This window comes from Topomyia yanbarensis, chromosome 3, assembly GCF_030247195.1.
Source record: "Topomyia yanbarensis strain Yona2022 chromosome 3, ASM3024719v1, whole genome shotgun sequence".
NCBI classification, from domain to species: Eukaryota; Metazoa; Arthropoda; class Insecta; order Diptera; family Culicidae; genus Topomyia; species Topomyia yanbarensis.
The window spans coordinates 184,829,176-184,847,048 of record NC_080672.1 but is presented as its reverse complement, the minus strand read 5'-3'; the positions used below and the strand labels follow the sequence as shown (position 1 = coordinate 184,847,048).

At 36.1% G+C, this 17,873-nt stretch overlaps 1 protein-coding gene across 1 annotated transcript in view; it reads left to right on the top strand.

Annotated features, from left to right (window-relative positions):
- Window positions 1-17,873, top strand: part of LOC131687480 (WD repeat and FYVE domain-containing protein 3) — a 1,208,520-nt gene that overhangs the window by 358,284 nt on the left and 832,363 nt on the right. Inside the window, exon 7 of the mRNA XM_058971572.1 lies at window positions 1,286-1,327. Within this exon, the coding sequence (XP_058827555.1) occupies window positions 1,286-1,327 (42 nt within the window). The remainder of the gene's footprint in view (window positions 1-1,285; window positions 1,328-17,873) is intronic.

Below are 17,873 nucleotides of genomic sequence, written 5' to 3'. Positions count from 1 at the left end.
ATGGCTGGTTATGTCCAATACAATGGTGGAATTAAATATTACATGTTCAGTTCGATTTGCACATACGTACAATGGATCGACAGCCACGATCTTGAGATACTGACCACCGCTGGTTTCAAGCGATGTTTCAGTATCACATAGTAAGATCCGGGAGGTTCGGGTCCTGCCGAAAATTTTCAACTTGTTAAGAAATTTTAAACTAGTTTTAATTTTAAAGTAGCAACCACTTACTGCATACTCCCTCCGGGCCGGTATGATTGACGATTTTTAGAGTGATTGGATAACCTTTCTATATGAGAAAGGCAAAAATGTCCCAAAAAAATCAATTTTTGTCAAACATTATTTTTTTCGAGTTTACATCAAATCTCGATGTTTCATGCATTATCAAGTCATTTGGCATCAAAAATACAAATTTGATTTTGAAAATTTTTCATTTCAGTTTATATGGGAATTTGCTGTGTGATTGCACTCTTCAACTCGTAACTCCGGAACCGGAAGTCCAATCAATAAAAAAATCAATTGCAGCCGATGGGAAGGTTGTACCTTTCATTTGAGACAAACTTTGTGCAAATCGATCCAGCCATATCTGATTAACAGAGGTCACATTTTTTTCCACATACACACATACACACACATACATACATACACACACAGACATTTTCCGATCTCGACGAACTGAGTCGATTGGCATATGACACTCGGCCCTCCCGGTCGGGATTAGATTGACGATTTTAGAGTGAATGAGAAAGGCAAAAACGTTTTAGCAAATGTTGAAAGTTATGCATTTTTTTGGTGAGCTGTTGTATGTTTCATAGACATTAAATCAATTTTAACTTCGCTTCCTATTAAATAAAGACCCTTATTACAGTACATCTCTACAAAAACGAGCTCAATTTGAAAATAAATCTGAGGATTATGATTGATTACAGAACTCTGGAATTTTCTATTGGAATGTTTTCAGGCAGGATTTTGATATTGATGCAATTAGACAACTGTGAAATCAAGACTAATAGATCAGTTACATATCAGGACCCCAATCCGACAATTTATCAAAAGTCCTCATGATGTTTACAACAACAGGATATCAATGTACGAATCAGATAATTGTTATTGTAATATTGAATTGAATCAGTCTGCATCAATAAATTTTCAACTTCAATCCATTTTTTTTGGGTGTGGGGGGGGGGGGGGGGGCGTTGTATGGTGTTAAACCCCAAAACCTTCTCTTGGCAACGCCATTGCTTGGAGTTATTTATTTCGCTTTTCATTTTCCGATATGTTTCAGATCGATCCGATGGTCATGAGTTAGAAAAATTGCAGTCAGAAGGTTAGTACAAATGAACATTTTTGCACTGATAAGTTATCAAGTTCCTTCCAGACAACTTGGAAGTGTTCGGTGATTATTTCTAGCGGTTGTAGATAGAAAAATGAAATACAAAATTCGTTTTATCGAAATAATGTTTGGCTTATTTCAATGGATTATTACTATATTGAACAATAAATAGGCGACAAAGAGTAATCCACAAACAACAAGCCATAACTTTTAAAGTATTCAAAATAGATATTTGAAGTCTTCAGTAAAGTTATTCGCAAAAGTAAGAGCTACAAATTTGTAGAAGGCATCATTTCGATATAATCACTTCCAAGAAAATTTGTGAAAATATCTCACTCATAGGGGGATTAATCAGCAAAAGCACAATACCAAAAGAAAGGGAATATTGCCTCCATTAAATTCTCCGAAGATACTATTGACCTAAAATAAGCCGTTTTGGCGTTAAAAATAGATTACATGTTTTTGGTCATATTTCTGGCAATGGGAAATGATAAAAATCTTTCGTCCGTATTTAATGTTAAATATCTCTTTTGATAATAGTCCGATTTCAACAATCTATAGCTTGTTCGAAAGGTATTTGTTAAAGCTATCTAAAAACATATAATTTGATAATCTATATTGTCAACTTCGGCAAATAATTCCAAGAAACTGCAAAAAACACCATTTTTACACATTCAAACATTCATATCTTGGAAACTAAACATCAGAATCAAAAACAAATTAATAGCGTTCATACTGTTTTTTAGTTCTTTCATTTAAAATTGGTTTGGATAAGATCGGTTCAGCCATTGCTGAGAAACACGAATGAGAATTTGTCCGTTACATACACACACACAGACACACACACAGACATTGTCCCAAATCGTCGAGCTGAGTCGATTGGTATATAAGACTCGGCCCTCCGGGCCTCGGAAAAAATCTTGAAAGTTTGAGCGAATTCTATACATTTCTTTTATAAGAAATGTAAAAAGGTAAATTTTGGGTCGCTGAACGCGAAAATCATATCCACTTTCTTTTTCAAAGATCCGCTTTTGAGATTTTTGGGAAAACGTGCTTTTGAGCCCTTTTTGCAGTCAATATCTCAGGAACAAATCTTCCGATTAACACAAGCGACTCACCATTCGAAAGGTATTGATGTGCCCATTCCAAAAACGTTAAAAAACATGTTAGGATAAAATATCAACAATTCAGGGTTAAGAGCAACCAAAGTAAAAATGTAATGTTTGATAAAATTACTCATTTTTAGTTGATTTTTCATAAAAAATAATTCTGCAAAAAAATCTTATGTGACAGACAAACTTCTCACGTGAATTTTAAGCCTAAGATCACGAAAATCCGATAAAAACTGGTGATGTTATTAAGCAGAGTAAAAATTTCTGAAGTGCCCCCCCCCCATTTTTCACAAAGTGGTGAATTTTGCAAAAAATGTTTTAATTTTATTGTTTAGGTACCCCTAAACATCTTCGTGAAATATTTTGTTATTATTCGAAATATTTCTAATAGTTTTAGTTAATTGAAAATTTATACACCTTGTTATTATAATATTTTTTACAGCCAAAGCTTAATTTCGAATTGCACCAAACTTCACTGGTAGTTTAATAAATGTTTAGTCTAGAAAATGTCGAAAAAAGTTTTAACAAATGTTAACTATTTCTACTTTTTTTAAAACAATTTTTCAAAAAAATGCTGTTTTAAATGGTTTCTTCACGCGATATTCATACCGTTTAAGTTGTAAAATGTTGCATATATTATCAGCTTTCAATTCCAAGAAAAAAAATTTTGAGCAAACGTGACTTTTTAAAATATTTGATTTTTTGTGTTACCCGGTATGCGAAAAACAGCGCGCGAGCGAAACAGTCGCTGGTCGCCACGGCACGCTTGGACCAACATTGCACTAGCGAACCTGCCGTACGCTCCGCGACACGTTTAGACAAGTATAAAAGTTGGCAATAATGAGTTTCGGTTGACAAATGGCGTGTGACGGACTCAATCAATCAGTTTTAGGAGATCAGTTGGTGCGATTACACTTGATACATACATACTGTTTATATTGTTTTTACGTACTGTTTATTACTTCATCGTTTTCGTTTGTTGAAATAAGTTATATTTCTGTGGTTGATAGGTCACCCGGAAGAGTGCAGTATTTCTTTGTATTAAATAAATTAAAAAAACATAACCAATGTGCGAAGGAAAATCTTTCCGTTGATACGCATAAATTAAAATAAATGAAATGCAAATATACAATCGAATTGATATTTACATATGCTAAAGAAGTGGTTTTTCTCCCGTGAGCAAGAACAGATCTTCAATGAAGCAATAAATAAACTATCGCGTATAGAGCTAGCTTGTACTGATTATACATTATACTATTTGTAAAATTATAATAAAATTACAATGGTTTGATTGGACGAAGAGTTATTTCAAAAATATTGATTCTCTATTTTGCACTATGAAATTCACGCTTCTCAACAAAAAAGCTTGTCCTGGTAATGCAATAACAATTGAAGAAGGTAAATTAGATGGCAAATTTTCAGATGACAGGATGTGTTACACTGGGTATTATCGATAAGACTATCGCAACGAAACTCATTCTCTAGCTTTGCATTTGATGTGGTCAGAGACTTGGCGAGCTCTCATCGACTCGCTCAGGCGATGTTGGTCCAAGCGTGCCGTGGCGACCAGCGACTGTTTCGCTCGCGCGTTGTTTTTCGCATGCCGGGTAACACAAAAAACCAAATATTTTAAAAACTTTGTTTGCTCAAAATTTTTTTTCTTGGAATTGAAAGCTGATAAAAAATGCAACATTTTACAACTTAAACGGTATGAATATCGCGTGAAGAAACCATTTAAAACCGCATTTTTTAGAAAAATTGTTTAAAAAATAGTAGAAATAGTTAACATTTGTTGAAACTTTTTTCGACATTTTCTAGACTATACATTTGTTGAACCATCAGTGAAGTTTGGTGCAATTCGAAATTAAGCTTTAGCTGTAAAAAATATTATAGTAAAAAGGTTTATAAATTTTCAATTAACTAAAACTATTGGAAATATTTCGAATAACGAGAAAATGTTTCACGAAGATGTTTGGGGGTACCTAAACAATAAAATTAAAACATGTTTTTGCAAAATTCACCACTTTGTGAAAAATGGGGGGGCCACTTCAGAAATTTTTGCTCATTTTTTTGAAAAATTGTTTAAAAAAAGTAGAAATAGTTAACATTTGTTAAAACTTTTTTCGACATTTTCTAGACTAAACATTTATTAAACTACCAGTGAAGTTTGGTGCAATTCGAAATTAAGCTTTGGCTGTAAAAAATATTATAATAAAAAGGTGTATAAATTTTCAATTAACTAAAACTATTAGAAATATTTCGAATAATAACAAAATATTTCACGAAGATGTTTAGGGGTACCTAAACAATAAAATTAAAACATGTTTTGCAAAATTCACCACTTTGTGAAAAATGGGGGGGCCACTTCAGAAATTTTACTCTGCTTAATAACATCACCAGTTTTTATCGGATTTTCGTGATCTTAGGCTTAAAATTCACGTGAGAAGTTTGTCTGTCACATAAGATTTTTTTGCAGAATTATTTTTTTTGAAAAATCAACTAAAAATGAGTAATTTTATCAAACATTACATTTTTACTTTGGTTGCTCTTAACCCTGAATTGTTGATATTTTATCCTAACATGTTTTTTAACGTTTTTGGAATGGGCACATCAATACCTTTCGAATGGTGAGTCGCTTGTGTTAATCGGAAGATTTGTTCCTGAGATATTGACTGCAAAAAGGGTTCAAAAGCACGTTTTCCCAAAAATCTCAAAAGCGGTTCTTTGAAAAAGAAAGTGGATATGATATTCGCGTTCAGTGACCCAAAATTGACCTTTTTTACCATATGGGCTCTGGTGGATGTGTTGATGTTGGCAGGTGGCGGGAACCGTCATAACGTCTCCCCCTAAGTGTCAGGCGTCCTCGGTTGACTTTGTTGATCCGTCGATGAACGTGAATTTGGTTGGGAAAAATGATTTTGCCAAACTAGGTGATTTTTCCTTCTGCTGGTTAGCTATTGTTTTCTTTACATTCTCATCTGTTGGCTCAGGGTTACTTCTTGAGATGCGTAAAGTGACTGTGTCCTCCTTCTTGGCTGGATGAGATTGTTTCCTGCTCTGGTTTTTGTATCTACGAATGCAGAAGATGATTAGTGGTAACGACACAAGAGAGACCATAAATATTCCTCCAAGTGTCTGGGAGCTGGTCATGTGGATTTTAAGGTTTTTGATTTCCTCCAAATTGTTGATATTCATATGGTGCAACTCTTCCGAGTCTGTCCTTTGCTTGGTTACTATTATCTCTTTGCCGAAGATTGGTGTAAGAATTTCGTATTGTTCGGTCTGTCTGGGATTACTTTTAAATGTAAAGTTCTGCACTGTAACTGTGCGGTTACCTGTTTCGATTATTGTTGGTGTTGCTATGATGCGTGAGTCGCCGCATGAGTCCTCGATGTAAACCGTCTTGTCTCTGTCGACAAGTATGGTTCCGAGACTAATTTCCTTGATGATTGGTTGGTCTGGTTGATTGTACGTTGAACATCTGGCCTTCTGGTTGGTGAGTATGTTGAAGACGCATTCATCGTTCAGTGGATAGCTATTGTCACAGATAAAACACCTTTCCTTTTGCTCGTAAAACGTGTGTTGTTGCTGGGCCAGATAGCGAATATTCGTATCGATTCTAGTTCCATTTGTGTTGATAGGTTCCAGCTGCATCAGTCTGTAGGGGAATTATGGTTAAAACCGACACCTTAAGCTTAACAATTTTTCTAAGTTGCCACAAAACCAATAAAATTATAGTTTTTATGCAGAATTCTTCTTCAGAAAATTCTTAACAAGAATTAATTTTTTCAGCGCTTCAAAAAATTAATTTCATTAAAAATTATTGGTTGTAAAACTTGGAAAACAAAGTGACTTTTTGTAGGCAATGCCGGTAAAATCGATACCCCATAGGGGTAAGATCGACACCCCCTTTAATTTATTTTCTCTCCAATTTATTAAAATCTTTATCTTTATTAAAAATGAGATATAGGCGTGATTAATAAAGTGTGAGTATGTATGATGCAAATATGTGCTTTTTATTGCTTCATCATGTAGTGAGGGGGAAAAAGTTCGAAAGCGTAATACTATAAATAAGAGTATTTTATGCTATAGGATTATTTATTGATATGAGTATTTCCAAATAATCCTTGCGCACATCATTGCAACCTCCAGTGTCATTTTATTTCGTAAGAGAAATTTTGCAAGCGTTCTACGTTCTGCAAATTGGATTCATTCACTTATAAGTGACACACACACTTCTTAGTAAAACTATCTTTTTCAGATTTGATTTTTCGGACTCTGATCATCAACGATCTATTGGGGTATACATAAGATCATTGTCTCATTGTGATAAAGTTCGTCTATGACAAACCAAGAGAACACTAGAAATTCGGTTTGATGAGCTTTTTGCAGAAATAGCAAAAGCTTCGATAGAATCAAATAAGCAAAAATTCCAATTTTTGATTTTTAAAGAGACTTACAAGAAATAAACACAATAAATGTATTTCTGTGTATTTCTGCTAATATTATAGTGTTCTAATAGGCTAATTGAAGTATCACAAAAATCCCCAGTATTTTGAAATGAATCGCAAGTATACACAACCATCTTAACAGCGTGTCGGTTTTACCCTAACCACAGGGTGTCGGTTATCCCCCAACAGCGCACATTTTTTTATAAAAGCAATTAAAAATATTGAATTTCTCAAACTCGTTTTCAATACACCTAGTTGATCATAGGACAGGCCGATAATAATAGGTACTGAAAAATGTGGTGATTTGAAAAGATTTTGTTCGGTTGAAACCTTAAAATCTACCAACGAAATTTAACATCCAGACGAGTATGAACGCTGCTGTCGTATGTTTTGTTTATTTTTATGACATTCGGTGTACTAACGTAAATCCAATTTTTCTTCAAATGCTGTAAATAAACGTACTAATAATAATGTATCATTATGAAATGAATAAAAATTTGATTTCTAGGAAATGTTGTGGGGTGTCGGTTTTACCCATAGTGTCGGTTTTTCCCACAATTCCCCTACTGCTTCTGCTCGATTATAGGAATTTTGATGATTATGATGATGTGGTTATTTTGCAAACAGGCGATTGACTGAATGAATTTATAGATTTCATCCTCAAATTTAATATTAATTTGTTGATTTTCTAAAACTTTTCAAACATACTCTCATTCATTTAGGCTCAAAATGTTTCTGTTTAAATGATTCGATTTCGAAAAAACTATCTGTTCTTCTGTGTTTTAATCAATATATTTAGGTTCAAAATGAGGTTAATCTGTTCTGTTAATCTGCCAAGAAAATTACTTCTTAATTCTTTTGAAGTAGAATACTTCTAACGTTTCAATATGGGGTCCCGTTTCAAAAATTTCAGTTGAGAAATTTTCCCAGGTTTGAAATGCGAATATCTTCCGTTCTACTGGACGAAATCGCAATATTTTTGCACTATCTGATCGGAAATTTGTGCACGTATTTCGTATTAAATTTCGGAATTAGTGCGACTACTATAAATAAACCAAAACAAGGATTTTCAGAAAATCCTTCGGAAACAGCGAGGAAAATGCGCAATTTGCCAGCATATCCCACGCAGAGCCGTCAAAAAGGAGCATGTAAGCGTTTCACTACATACGGGAATGTTATATATATACAGGTCTCGCGAGCTTGTTTTGTATCAGTGGGTGCTCGCTTACCACACGAGCAACATGCTCGTCCGGACTAGAGGTGTGCGCCGATGCATTTTTAATCGGCTGCGGCGTAAGCGACATATTTGGCCGGCGGCGTCACGCCGTTGGACCCTATCGGCGGCGGCGCGCCGGCATGTGTCGGCGTAACAAATATTGACACCTATGTAACTAAAAAAAATCTTGGCAGTTCAATTCCTTTCCCAAATTTTCGGGTTCGACGTTGCAGCTTGAAGAAAATTCTAAAAAAATCATCGCCCACAATGTACTAGCGACATCTGTTGAACACTTTGCACAAAATGTAATTCTCGCAACCACATCAAATTTTTTTAACTGATGCTCTAATAGCACAGATAACAGACATATAAGCTAGAACAAACTTTCCCGAAAAACCTGTGTAAACATTTTGATCGTTCTCAGCGGTAGGACCCGTTTCCTGCCTTCCAATAAACGGACGAAGCGAACAAGGCACAAACAGCGAAACAAAGACGGACTGTGATATAAAAGTATAAAGACACAAAGTGCGATCGATCGGCCACCGCCGGCGGTGACTGAACTAGACTGTCGTGAATTTTATTTGGCACACTTTATCACAGATAATACATGTACAACGGCGGGGGCATATGCACAGATTGCGCTCTGCCGCAACATACTCCCCCACCAAAACGAATGTTTTTTTGTCAACCATATCATCAACTTTACTTGTATGTCAGTTCTCAGTGCTAATAGTGCCCACCCTGCTTGCGAAATGCAAGCTAATAAATGAAAGGTGGAACTATTTTTACAGTTGTAAAATTTGAAGAACGAAATAGAAAAATTGTCGATGTCGCATACTACGACTTCGCATGAAATAATGATTGCAATTGACAAATTTGAAGAATGCAGAGTAACGACTGTGTTTCAATGACCCATAATAATTATTTATTGTTCTATATTTGGGAAATTAAGCAACGGTAAAACAGTTTTTGTTTTGTTTGAGGAAATTAATTCTTGTTGTCGTTTCATTGTTTTTTGTTTCAATTTAGTCTTCTTTACCGTCGCTCCCGCAGATACCAGGTACCCTAACAGGAGGCGTTATTAATGGCATTACTGCCCAGAAATATCACTTTTAATTATCGTTTAAGGACACCTTTCAAGGTAGACACATCCCAGTTAAGCTCAGCCGGAAATGAACCGGAATCCTGGCTGGTTCCAGTGCGTATTCCTGCTACAGTGACACATCCGATGCTAATTAGAATCGGCACAAGCCACTGGATCCCGTGTACGAACTGGAATAAGGCAGATTTCCAGTTCAATTCCGGCTGAACTTTGCTGGGATTACTTCATTTTACAGGCTGGCGTTTACTTTTACTTCTTGTAAGTACAAAATTGCCGCGATGATAAGGCATATTCGATTCCATGGCACTACATTTTCTTTCAACGTAAGATTTGCTTATGTCTTGAATGCAAAGTATGCTCGATGTGCTGGAATCATACAGATCTGCACCCTGACGAAACCTAAATATACAGTTACTATCATTCATAATAATTCCACGACTTGATGTGTTAGCTCCTGTTGGGTTGAAGCTGATCATTAAACAAGTCTGATTGAAAATGGTCTGAGCGTATCTCTAGTTTTCGTTGCACCTGCACACCGCCAATTTCTCCAGCAGTTCCGGGGATCTTCAAATTCTAATCCATTGCATACATCTATTCAGATTCGATACACCGAATCAATTAATTTACTAACATCCTATTATGTGCTTACTCACAGATCGGCATCGTGTCGTAACTTAAGAAATGGTTGTGAACAACTCCCACCTTGCTCACTTCGACAAGAATGAGTTTCACATTTTCAGCCCATTTTATTTTGGTTTGCATGAGATAAAAAAGACGGTAACGTTTTCGGATGGGTGCAGAAACTAAGTAACGCATTTAGCTCTGTGTCAAAATCTTTTCATTAACGCCACGCTCGCTGATATGGCGCATTTTTGTAATTTAAATCGACCGTTTTACCTACGAGTGATGAAAATTCATCTCGTGTTACGTCCTCTTTGTCTGTGATACCAGGCTGATGCAACTGCCACTGAAAATCTTTCCTGAGTGGGGCTAGATGACACGATTAATAATTTATGCGACCAGAAATCTTACCCTCTGCATCGCCACATCAGTGCACCAACGTCGCTAAAAGTCAAGATCACTCTGCCCAACTATTCTTCAAGAAACAAATTTCAAAATAGGTCACGATTCAATCAATGATAAATAAACCTCGTATTGAAAATAATTTTTGTGTTTTTACAAAACTAGTTCACGCAAAAAAAAAGATTCCATTATACTCAAATATTTAGTAGGTGGTTGTACCTGAATATGTTTAATATTTTTATGATAACTTGATGATACATTGATTTATACTAACTTTATTGCCTGAAAAAGTCAAGAATTGAACGATTGTGCAACGATTTTCGTAAATTCTCGTCGTGTTATCGTGATATTTTAGTCTTGAGCTTACCGTCGGATTTTTTACACAGAGTCACGTGTCTTATAGTTTTCTTAATTATTTCACGGACATGAATTGTGGCTAGGTAATGTATTTTTGGTGCTCAGCGCAGTTTCATTTAATTTCGAAAATTACACTGAATCTTAACAAAAGAATAACAGGGTTACAGGCAGGGATGCCATTATGCCAGATTTATCTGGCACAGCCAGAGGTTTTGGCAGCTTCCAGACGAAAAGACAAATCTCTCATTCGGTCAGATTTTTAAGTTTTGGAAGCGGCTACATACACATTTTGGAAATTTGGGTAAAAATGTCCCAAATTTTACAAAAATCGATTGATGCACATTCTACGAAAACTAAAATATATGCCGAATTTCGATGACTATGAAATCGCTGTCAAGTGCCAGATTTTGCCAGATATTTTTAATTGAACTGCCAGATTTTCTTTGAAAAATAGTGGCAACCCTGGTTACAGGTCCTAGTACTTTCCTTGTATCTAATACTCGCGCCTATGCGACTGGTTGCTAGCAGTTGTACACAATAGCTCACATAGAAATTTCAAAACCAAAGAGTAGAGCGAATAATCCATGAATAATAGTCTGAATTCTTTGTAATTGTTTACGTAAGTATATTAAGATTATGTGAAAGATTTAATATTTTATGAACTATATCATGAACAGTTTCACGAGCTCGACTGGTGAATCATGTCTAACATATAAGGAATCAACTATATCTTGAAAGTGAATGTGTTTTTTTTTGAATTTGTGGACCATTCCACGAATGGTGAATTGTAACTTATATGCTCGCAATCCTAACCAGTTGACAAAGCAAGAATGGATCCATGAATTATATTCCGAGTGTCGTGTAATGATTTTCGAGAAAATATCAAGACTTTGTTAACTTAGTGATCTAATTCACAACCACTAATACCAAATAAAGATCAATATGTGATAAATCATGAATCAGTTAACGTCGTATATTCGGACCATAGACAATGTTCATAGATTTGTGGATGAAATTATGAGCTAATTATTGTCGAGTTCGCGAATTGTCGGCGTGAGAAAAAAGCGTCGGCGGTGCGCCGCCGGTCTACCTTACGGCATCGGCGTTTGTTGAAATTTACCGGCGGCGTGGCGCGGCGGTGCACAGGTCTAGTCCGGACGGTACAATGAGCGGTATCATGTTTGCGTTCCCGTACCAAGCGTCATCGCAAGGTTCTTCATGATAAAATCCAGGGAATCACCAAATCTGCCATTCGGCGTCTGGCTCGTCGTGGTGGTGTAAAATGCATCTCCAATTTAATCTACGAATGCTGATGGTGTGCAGGAAAATGTCATCCGAGATGCCGTGACCTACACTGAACACGCCAAGCGCAAAACCGCAATGAATGTCGTCTATACTCTGAAGCGGCAGGGACGCACTTTGTATGGATATGGAAGTTGAAAAGGTAGAACTCACTTGTATCATTATAAAAAAGGCCCAAAATCATTTCAAAGAATGCATTTTCTGTTTCATGGACTGTTTCTCCCTGGAGAGCAATTTGGGTTAAACCCTAAATTATGATTTATTTCAGTACGCAAATTGCAAATATGGTCAGAAACAAACTGGAGTGAAGTGGAAAACATTTTTACTAGGCGCATTCAAAAAAGGTTTCAATTCTCAAACATTTTACCAAGGTGCCGTATTACATTACTCTCTTTACCCTAAGTGTTCGATAATCTCCGTATTGGAAATACAATTTCAATTTTGTTCTTTATCAAAAATATGTGGTCGACCAACGAAGGGGTGGAGCTACGAAGAACACATATTGAGGACAACACAAAAAAGGACGAGCTTACATTGTGCTGTAGTCAGGTATAAAAACGCAGCATGCTGTTGCTCACGCTCAGTTCGTTTGCAGCATCAGCACGCAGCAGTTCGTTTGCAGCATCTCCCGCGAAATTCAAGCCGCCGTCCGTTTGCTGCTGTTAGAAGAGTTGGCCAAGCACACCGTCTTCGATGGCACCAAAACTGTTACCATATACACCAGCTCCAAGTAAATTCCGAACACTTGCCAAACAAAAGGCCCTTTTCAGGGCCATCAATTTATCGACAAAGAATGAAATTGAAGTTTTGTTATTACAAGCATCAGAAAGTGGCTTGTCAAGAGCGTTGGATGGTAAATGAGCCACTTGTGAACAATACCGTCGCTTTCACGAAGAATGGCACAAAATCAAAAGTTATTTGTGATTTGTAGACAATTTAGTGTAATGATTCAATTTACAAAAATTGAACGTTTTCTAACGTTTCGATATAGGTGCTCCGTTTCATTTTCGGCCAGAATGCTGCCTGTTTTTTTAAACGTGAAAATCTGCTGTACTGAATGAAAACCTACGATTTTTGCGCTGATTGGAAATAGTTGTGACTAATTCTGTACAATTACAGAAAATAACGGATTTTGTGAAAGCAGTGGTTGGTCCGTACAATTCGATTCCAAGCGAGCCAGACTAGTTTTCGTTGGAAGGTCCACCTCTAACAATAGAAGTAAACTATTTTATTTTGAATTCAACTACAACTTCCTTGAAAACAGCACAGCTAAAAAACTTTTGGGAAAAACGCGCAAACCTAAATTTTCCACTATAATGGAAACTGCCTGTGCCCCCGCCGCACAGCATCATCAGGATTGATAGTAATTCAAGCCGAGAGGAAAGAGGTTGTAAGGCAATGGAAAACGAAAAATTCATTTATATCTTAATGGAATATAATTGGCTGGTCCCGAAAAGAACTTGTTGGTTTGTGGTTTATTTTGGATCACAATTTAGGCCCGCTCGATTGCTGATAGCTGTGAATTTCTCGCAGGGCGACAGTTTCTGTTCAGTAGCGATTAGGCTTCCTAACGCCAACCGTGACTGGGGCACTTTTACACGGCCTTCGTTGCTTACTGCTTGCGGGGAGGCTTTCCTCCGGTGGACTTACGACCGGTCTGTTTGATACAGGCCATGTAGCGAAAAATGCTGATCTGCTACTTCTCTGATGCGGGTAGTAGGACGATGATCAAACGCTCGTTTTCGTCCCTTCATTTATAAAAGTTCAACAATATTTTCAAAGAATGTTGCAAATAATTCCAAAAATACTCCAAATAAACTATATAGGGCGATGAGCCCATTATCGCTATGTTTCTATTATTGCGCTACCCATTTAAAGCCGGTGGTTAGAGCAGTGTCTGCCATCTTTGTTTAACGCATTGAGTCAAATGGTAGCGCAACAATAGGGGCACTCGATTTGTGTTTTCGTTGCGCTCAATCACGAGAATTTCACTGTTTTCAGCGCATGTGTGTTATTATCTTGGTACTTAACAACGAAGCAAAGCTGTTGATGCCAATTTGTACGCATTCCATTGTTTGTAGGCCGAGTAATTAATGAATCAGTGAGGCGCCCTCCTTAATATGGTGAAAATAGGCACTTCACCCTATGTGCAAAAGATGACAAAATCGCAAAGAAATTGCTGTTCCAGCACAGGATTTTCTGTCGGGAAATGGTTTTTTGGCGGGTAAATTTGCTCGATAGAAATTCAGTTCGTCGATTGGCCCATTCAGATTCGCAATTTCAATTTTGTTCATAATCAAAAATGTGTGATCGTCCTGAAAAGGATAGTTTTTACAGCAATATGAATTTCATTTGCGAGTTTCAGCGTTCGATTTAAGCTTTCTTTTCGGTCATCTTGGGCAGCACTCCTGATTGGATGTTTTGTTTTTGAGCAATGGTCACTTGTTTGTTCAACTTTTCGATGTTACGAATCGCCAGCTGCTGAAGACGTGGGATAATTCGTCTTTTTGTTGTCACGGGCAGCATTTCCTTCCAATTTCAACACTTTAGTAGCAGGTATTCCATTACAGCTACTAAGTAAACGGCACTCCGACGCGTTCAACACAATTTGCTTGTGTATCGACCAACGAAGGGGAGGAGCTGCGAAGAATACATATTGAGGACAACAAAAAAAGGACGAGCTTACGTTGTGATGTAGTCAGGTATAAAAACGCAGCATGCTGTTGTTCACGATCAGTTCGTTTGCAGTTGCAGCATCGTAACTGAAAATGTACATCTACATCTACAAGGTGCTGAAAGAGGTCCATCCAGATACCAAAGTCTCGTCGAGCATCATTAACAGATTTATTAGACATTTTCGAACGCATTGCAAACGAGGTGTCCCGCCTGACTCATTACAACAAGCGCTTGACAATAACCTCCCGCGAAATTCAAGCCGCCGTCCGTTTGCTGCTGTCAGAAGAGTTGGCCAAGCACGCCGTCTGAGATGGCACCAAAACTGTTACCATATACACCAGCTCCAAGTAAATTTCGAACACTGCCCAAACAAAACGCCCTTTTCAGGGCCATCAATTTATCGACAAAGAATCGAATTGAAGTTTTGTTATTACAAGCATCAGAAAGTGGCTTGCCAAGAGCGTTGGATGGTAAGTGAGCCACTTGTGAACAATATCGTCGCTTTCACGTAGAATGGCACAAATTCAAAATGTTATTTGTGTAATTTGTAGACAGGTTAGTGTAATGATTCAATTTACAAAAATCGAACGTTTTCTAACGTTTAGATATAGGTTCTCCGTTTCAAAATTTTCGGCCAGAATGTTGCCTGTTTTTCTAATAGTGAAAATCTGCTGTTGTACTGAATGAAAACCTTCGATTTTTGCGCTGATTGGAAATAGTTGTGACTAATTCTGTAGAATGTACAATTTGCTGAAAATAACGGATATTGTGAAAGTAGTGGTTGGTCCGTACCATTTGACTAGTCTAATTTTCGTTCGTCCACCTCTGACAATAGAAGTAAACTATATTATTTTGAATGCAACTACAACTTTTTTGAAAACAGCACAGCTGAAAAACTTGTGTAAAAATGCGCAAATCTAAATTTTCCACTATAATGAAAACTAGTGCCCCTCGCCGCACAGCATCATCAAGGTTGATAGTAATTCTAGCCGGAATGGTAATGCAATGCACTATAGTCCCAAAGCTGTATTTAGGAAGACAAAACTGTTTGCGCCAAAATCGTTGGTTTTAGATATATAGTATCTTCAGCAAACTTTGTTAGTACTTTCTTGCCGATTTTTTTATATTAGTTGAGTTAGGGTGGTCCTTATGGTTAGGGTGTTCAAAGTATCAACTTCTTAGATATGTAAAATTCAGCTACATAATGTTCTGCGAAGTTATAAATCAATTAAATTGAAGCAACTTTTCCGAAGAAACTATGTGGCTATCTTAAATGGTCCATGTGCTATGATTTTTGCAATATTTAAGGTATGGTGGCTCTTTAAAAATTGGTTTTCTATTAATATCTTTTTATGTGTTAATTTCTCGCTAATACTTTGTTCCAAAGGTTTTTAGAACTTTTGTAAATGCACATTTTTTCCGAAGCAATGAAGTTTCTATCTCTTTTGTTTGCATAGTTACAGGCGATTTTCAAAACAAAAATGGTTTTTTTCAAAGCTGTATATCTTCCAACATTGCAAATGGATTTTCAATCTTTTAAATTCATTTGAAAGATCGGAACTTTTGTAGTTTTTGGTGAAAAAGCTGCGGGAGCGTTATTTCTGTAAAATAAATAATTAATTTTTGAAAATGGTGTATTTTTCAACAAAAAACTTTTCAAATAGACGAGATAATAACTTTGTTGCTTCAGCAAAAATATTCGCCATACAAAGTTCTAAAAAAGCTGCAAACAAACTATATACGATAAATCAATGTACGAAGCGACAAATGAGAAATAGTGATTTTAAGGGGTCACGTTTTCAACGTTCAATCTCTTATGGTAAAATCAACTGAGAAATAGTCATGGAGTGTGATAATACCGAATGTCATGGCAATTCTATTGGATTTGTAAACGTTTTTGAAAGAACAATCTACCGTACATCTAAATAGTACAGTGGATTTACAGTAATGTTAGCTGCAAACTATCGTTAATTCAAAATCGGCCAACAAAAGTTATCTATGCTCACTTAAGTAAATCCTTTTTGGTTTGGACTAGTACTCAAAACGAGTGCTAGAAAGAAAATATTTTACTTCACGTCTTTTTATCTTAAAATAAAGTATTGAAACGAGTTTGTTATTCATAGCAGCGGAAATTATTGTATGCTTTTCCAACATTTATGCAATGTTTGAAAGTATAAATTAATTATCGACTATACTGACGGCTGTGGGTAAGTAAAGGGAAAATTCTCAATTTTTTGTTACTTCAAAACAAATAAAAGTAAGAGGTCTGAAAATCGCTAACCGCGAGCTGGTAAAATAACTCATAAAGCATAATTCCCTAGCATCTATATGATGCATGATGACGGTACTTGATTTATTGGCCCCGTAATAGATAACTTTTATTTAGAGTTTACTATAGTACGCTATTAACACTATTGTGAATTCACGCTAACATGTAGTTGTACGGTAAAATGTTGTGTTTTCAAACAGTGTCACATATTCAATAGATTTTCATTATAACACACATTGACTATTTCTCAGTTGATTTTACCATAAGAGAGAACGTTGAAAACGTGACCCCTTAAAATCACTATTTTTCATTTGTCACTTCATACATTGAATTATCGTAAATACTTTGTTTGCAGCACTTTTAGAACTTTGCATGGCGAATATTTTTGCTGAAGCAACAAAGTTATTATCTCGTCTATTTGAAAAGTTATTAACGATTTTTGTTGAAAAATTCACCATTTTCAAAAATTAATTATTTATTTTACAGAAATAAGGCTCTCGCAGCTTTTTCACCAAAAACTACAAAAGTTCCGATCTTTCAAACGAATTTAAAAAATTGAAAATCCATTTGCAATGTTGGAAGATATATAGCTTTGAAAAAAAACCATTTTTGTTTTGAAAATCGCCTGTAACTATGCAAACAAAAGAGATAGAAACTTCATTGCTTCGGAAAAAATGTGCATTTACAAAAGTTCTGAAAACCTTTAGAACAAAGTATTAGCGAGAAATTAACACATAAAAATATATTAATAGAAAACCAATTTTTAAAGAGCCACCCTACCTTAAATATTGCAAAAATCGTAGCACATGTACCATTTGAGATAGCCACATAGTTTCTTCGCAAAAGGTGCTTCAATTTAATTGATTTATAACTTCGCAGAACATTATGTAGCTGAATTTTACATATCTAAGAAGTTAATACTTTGAACACCATAACCATAAGGACCACCCTAATTCAACTAATATATAAAAATCGGCAAGAAAGTATTAACAAAGTTTGCTGAAGATACTATATATCTAAAACCAACGGTTT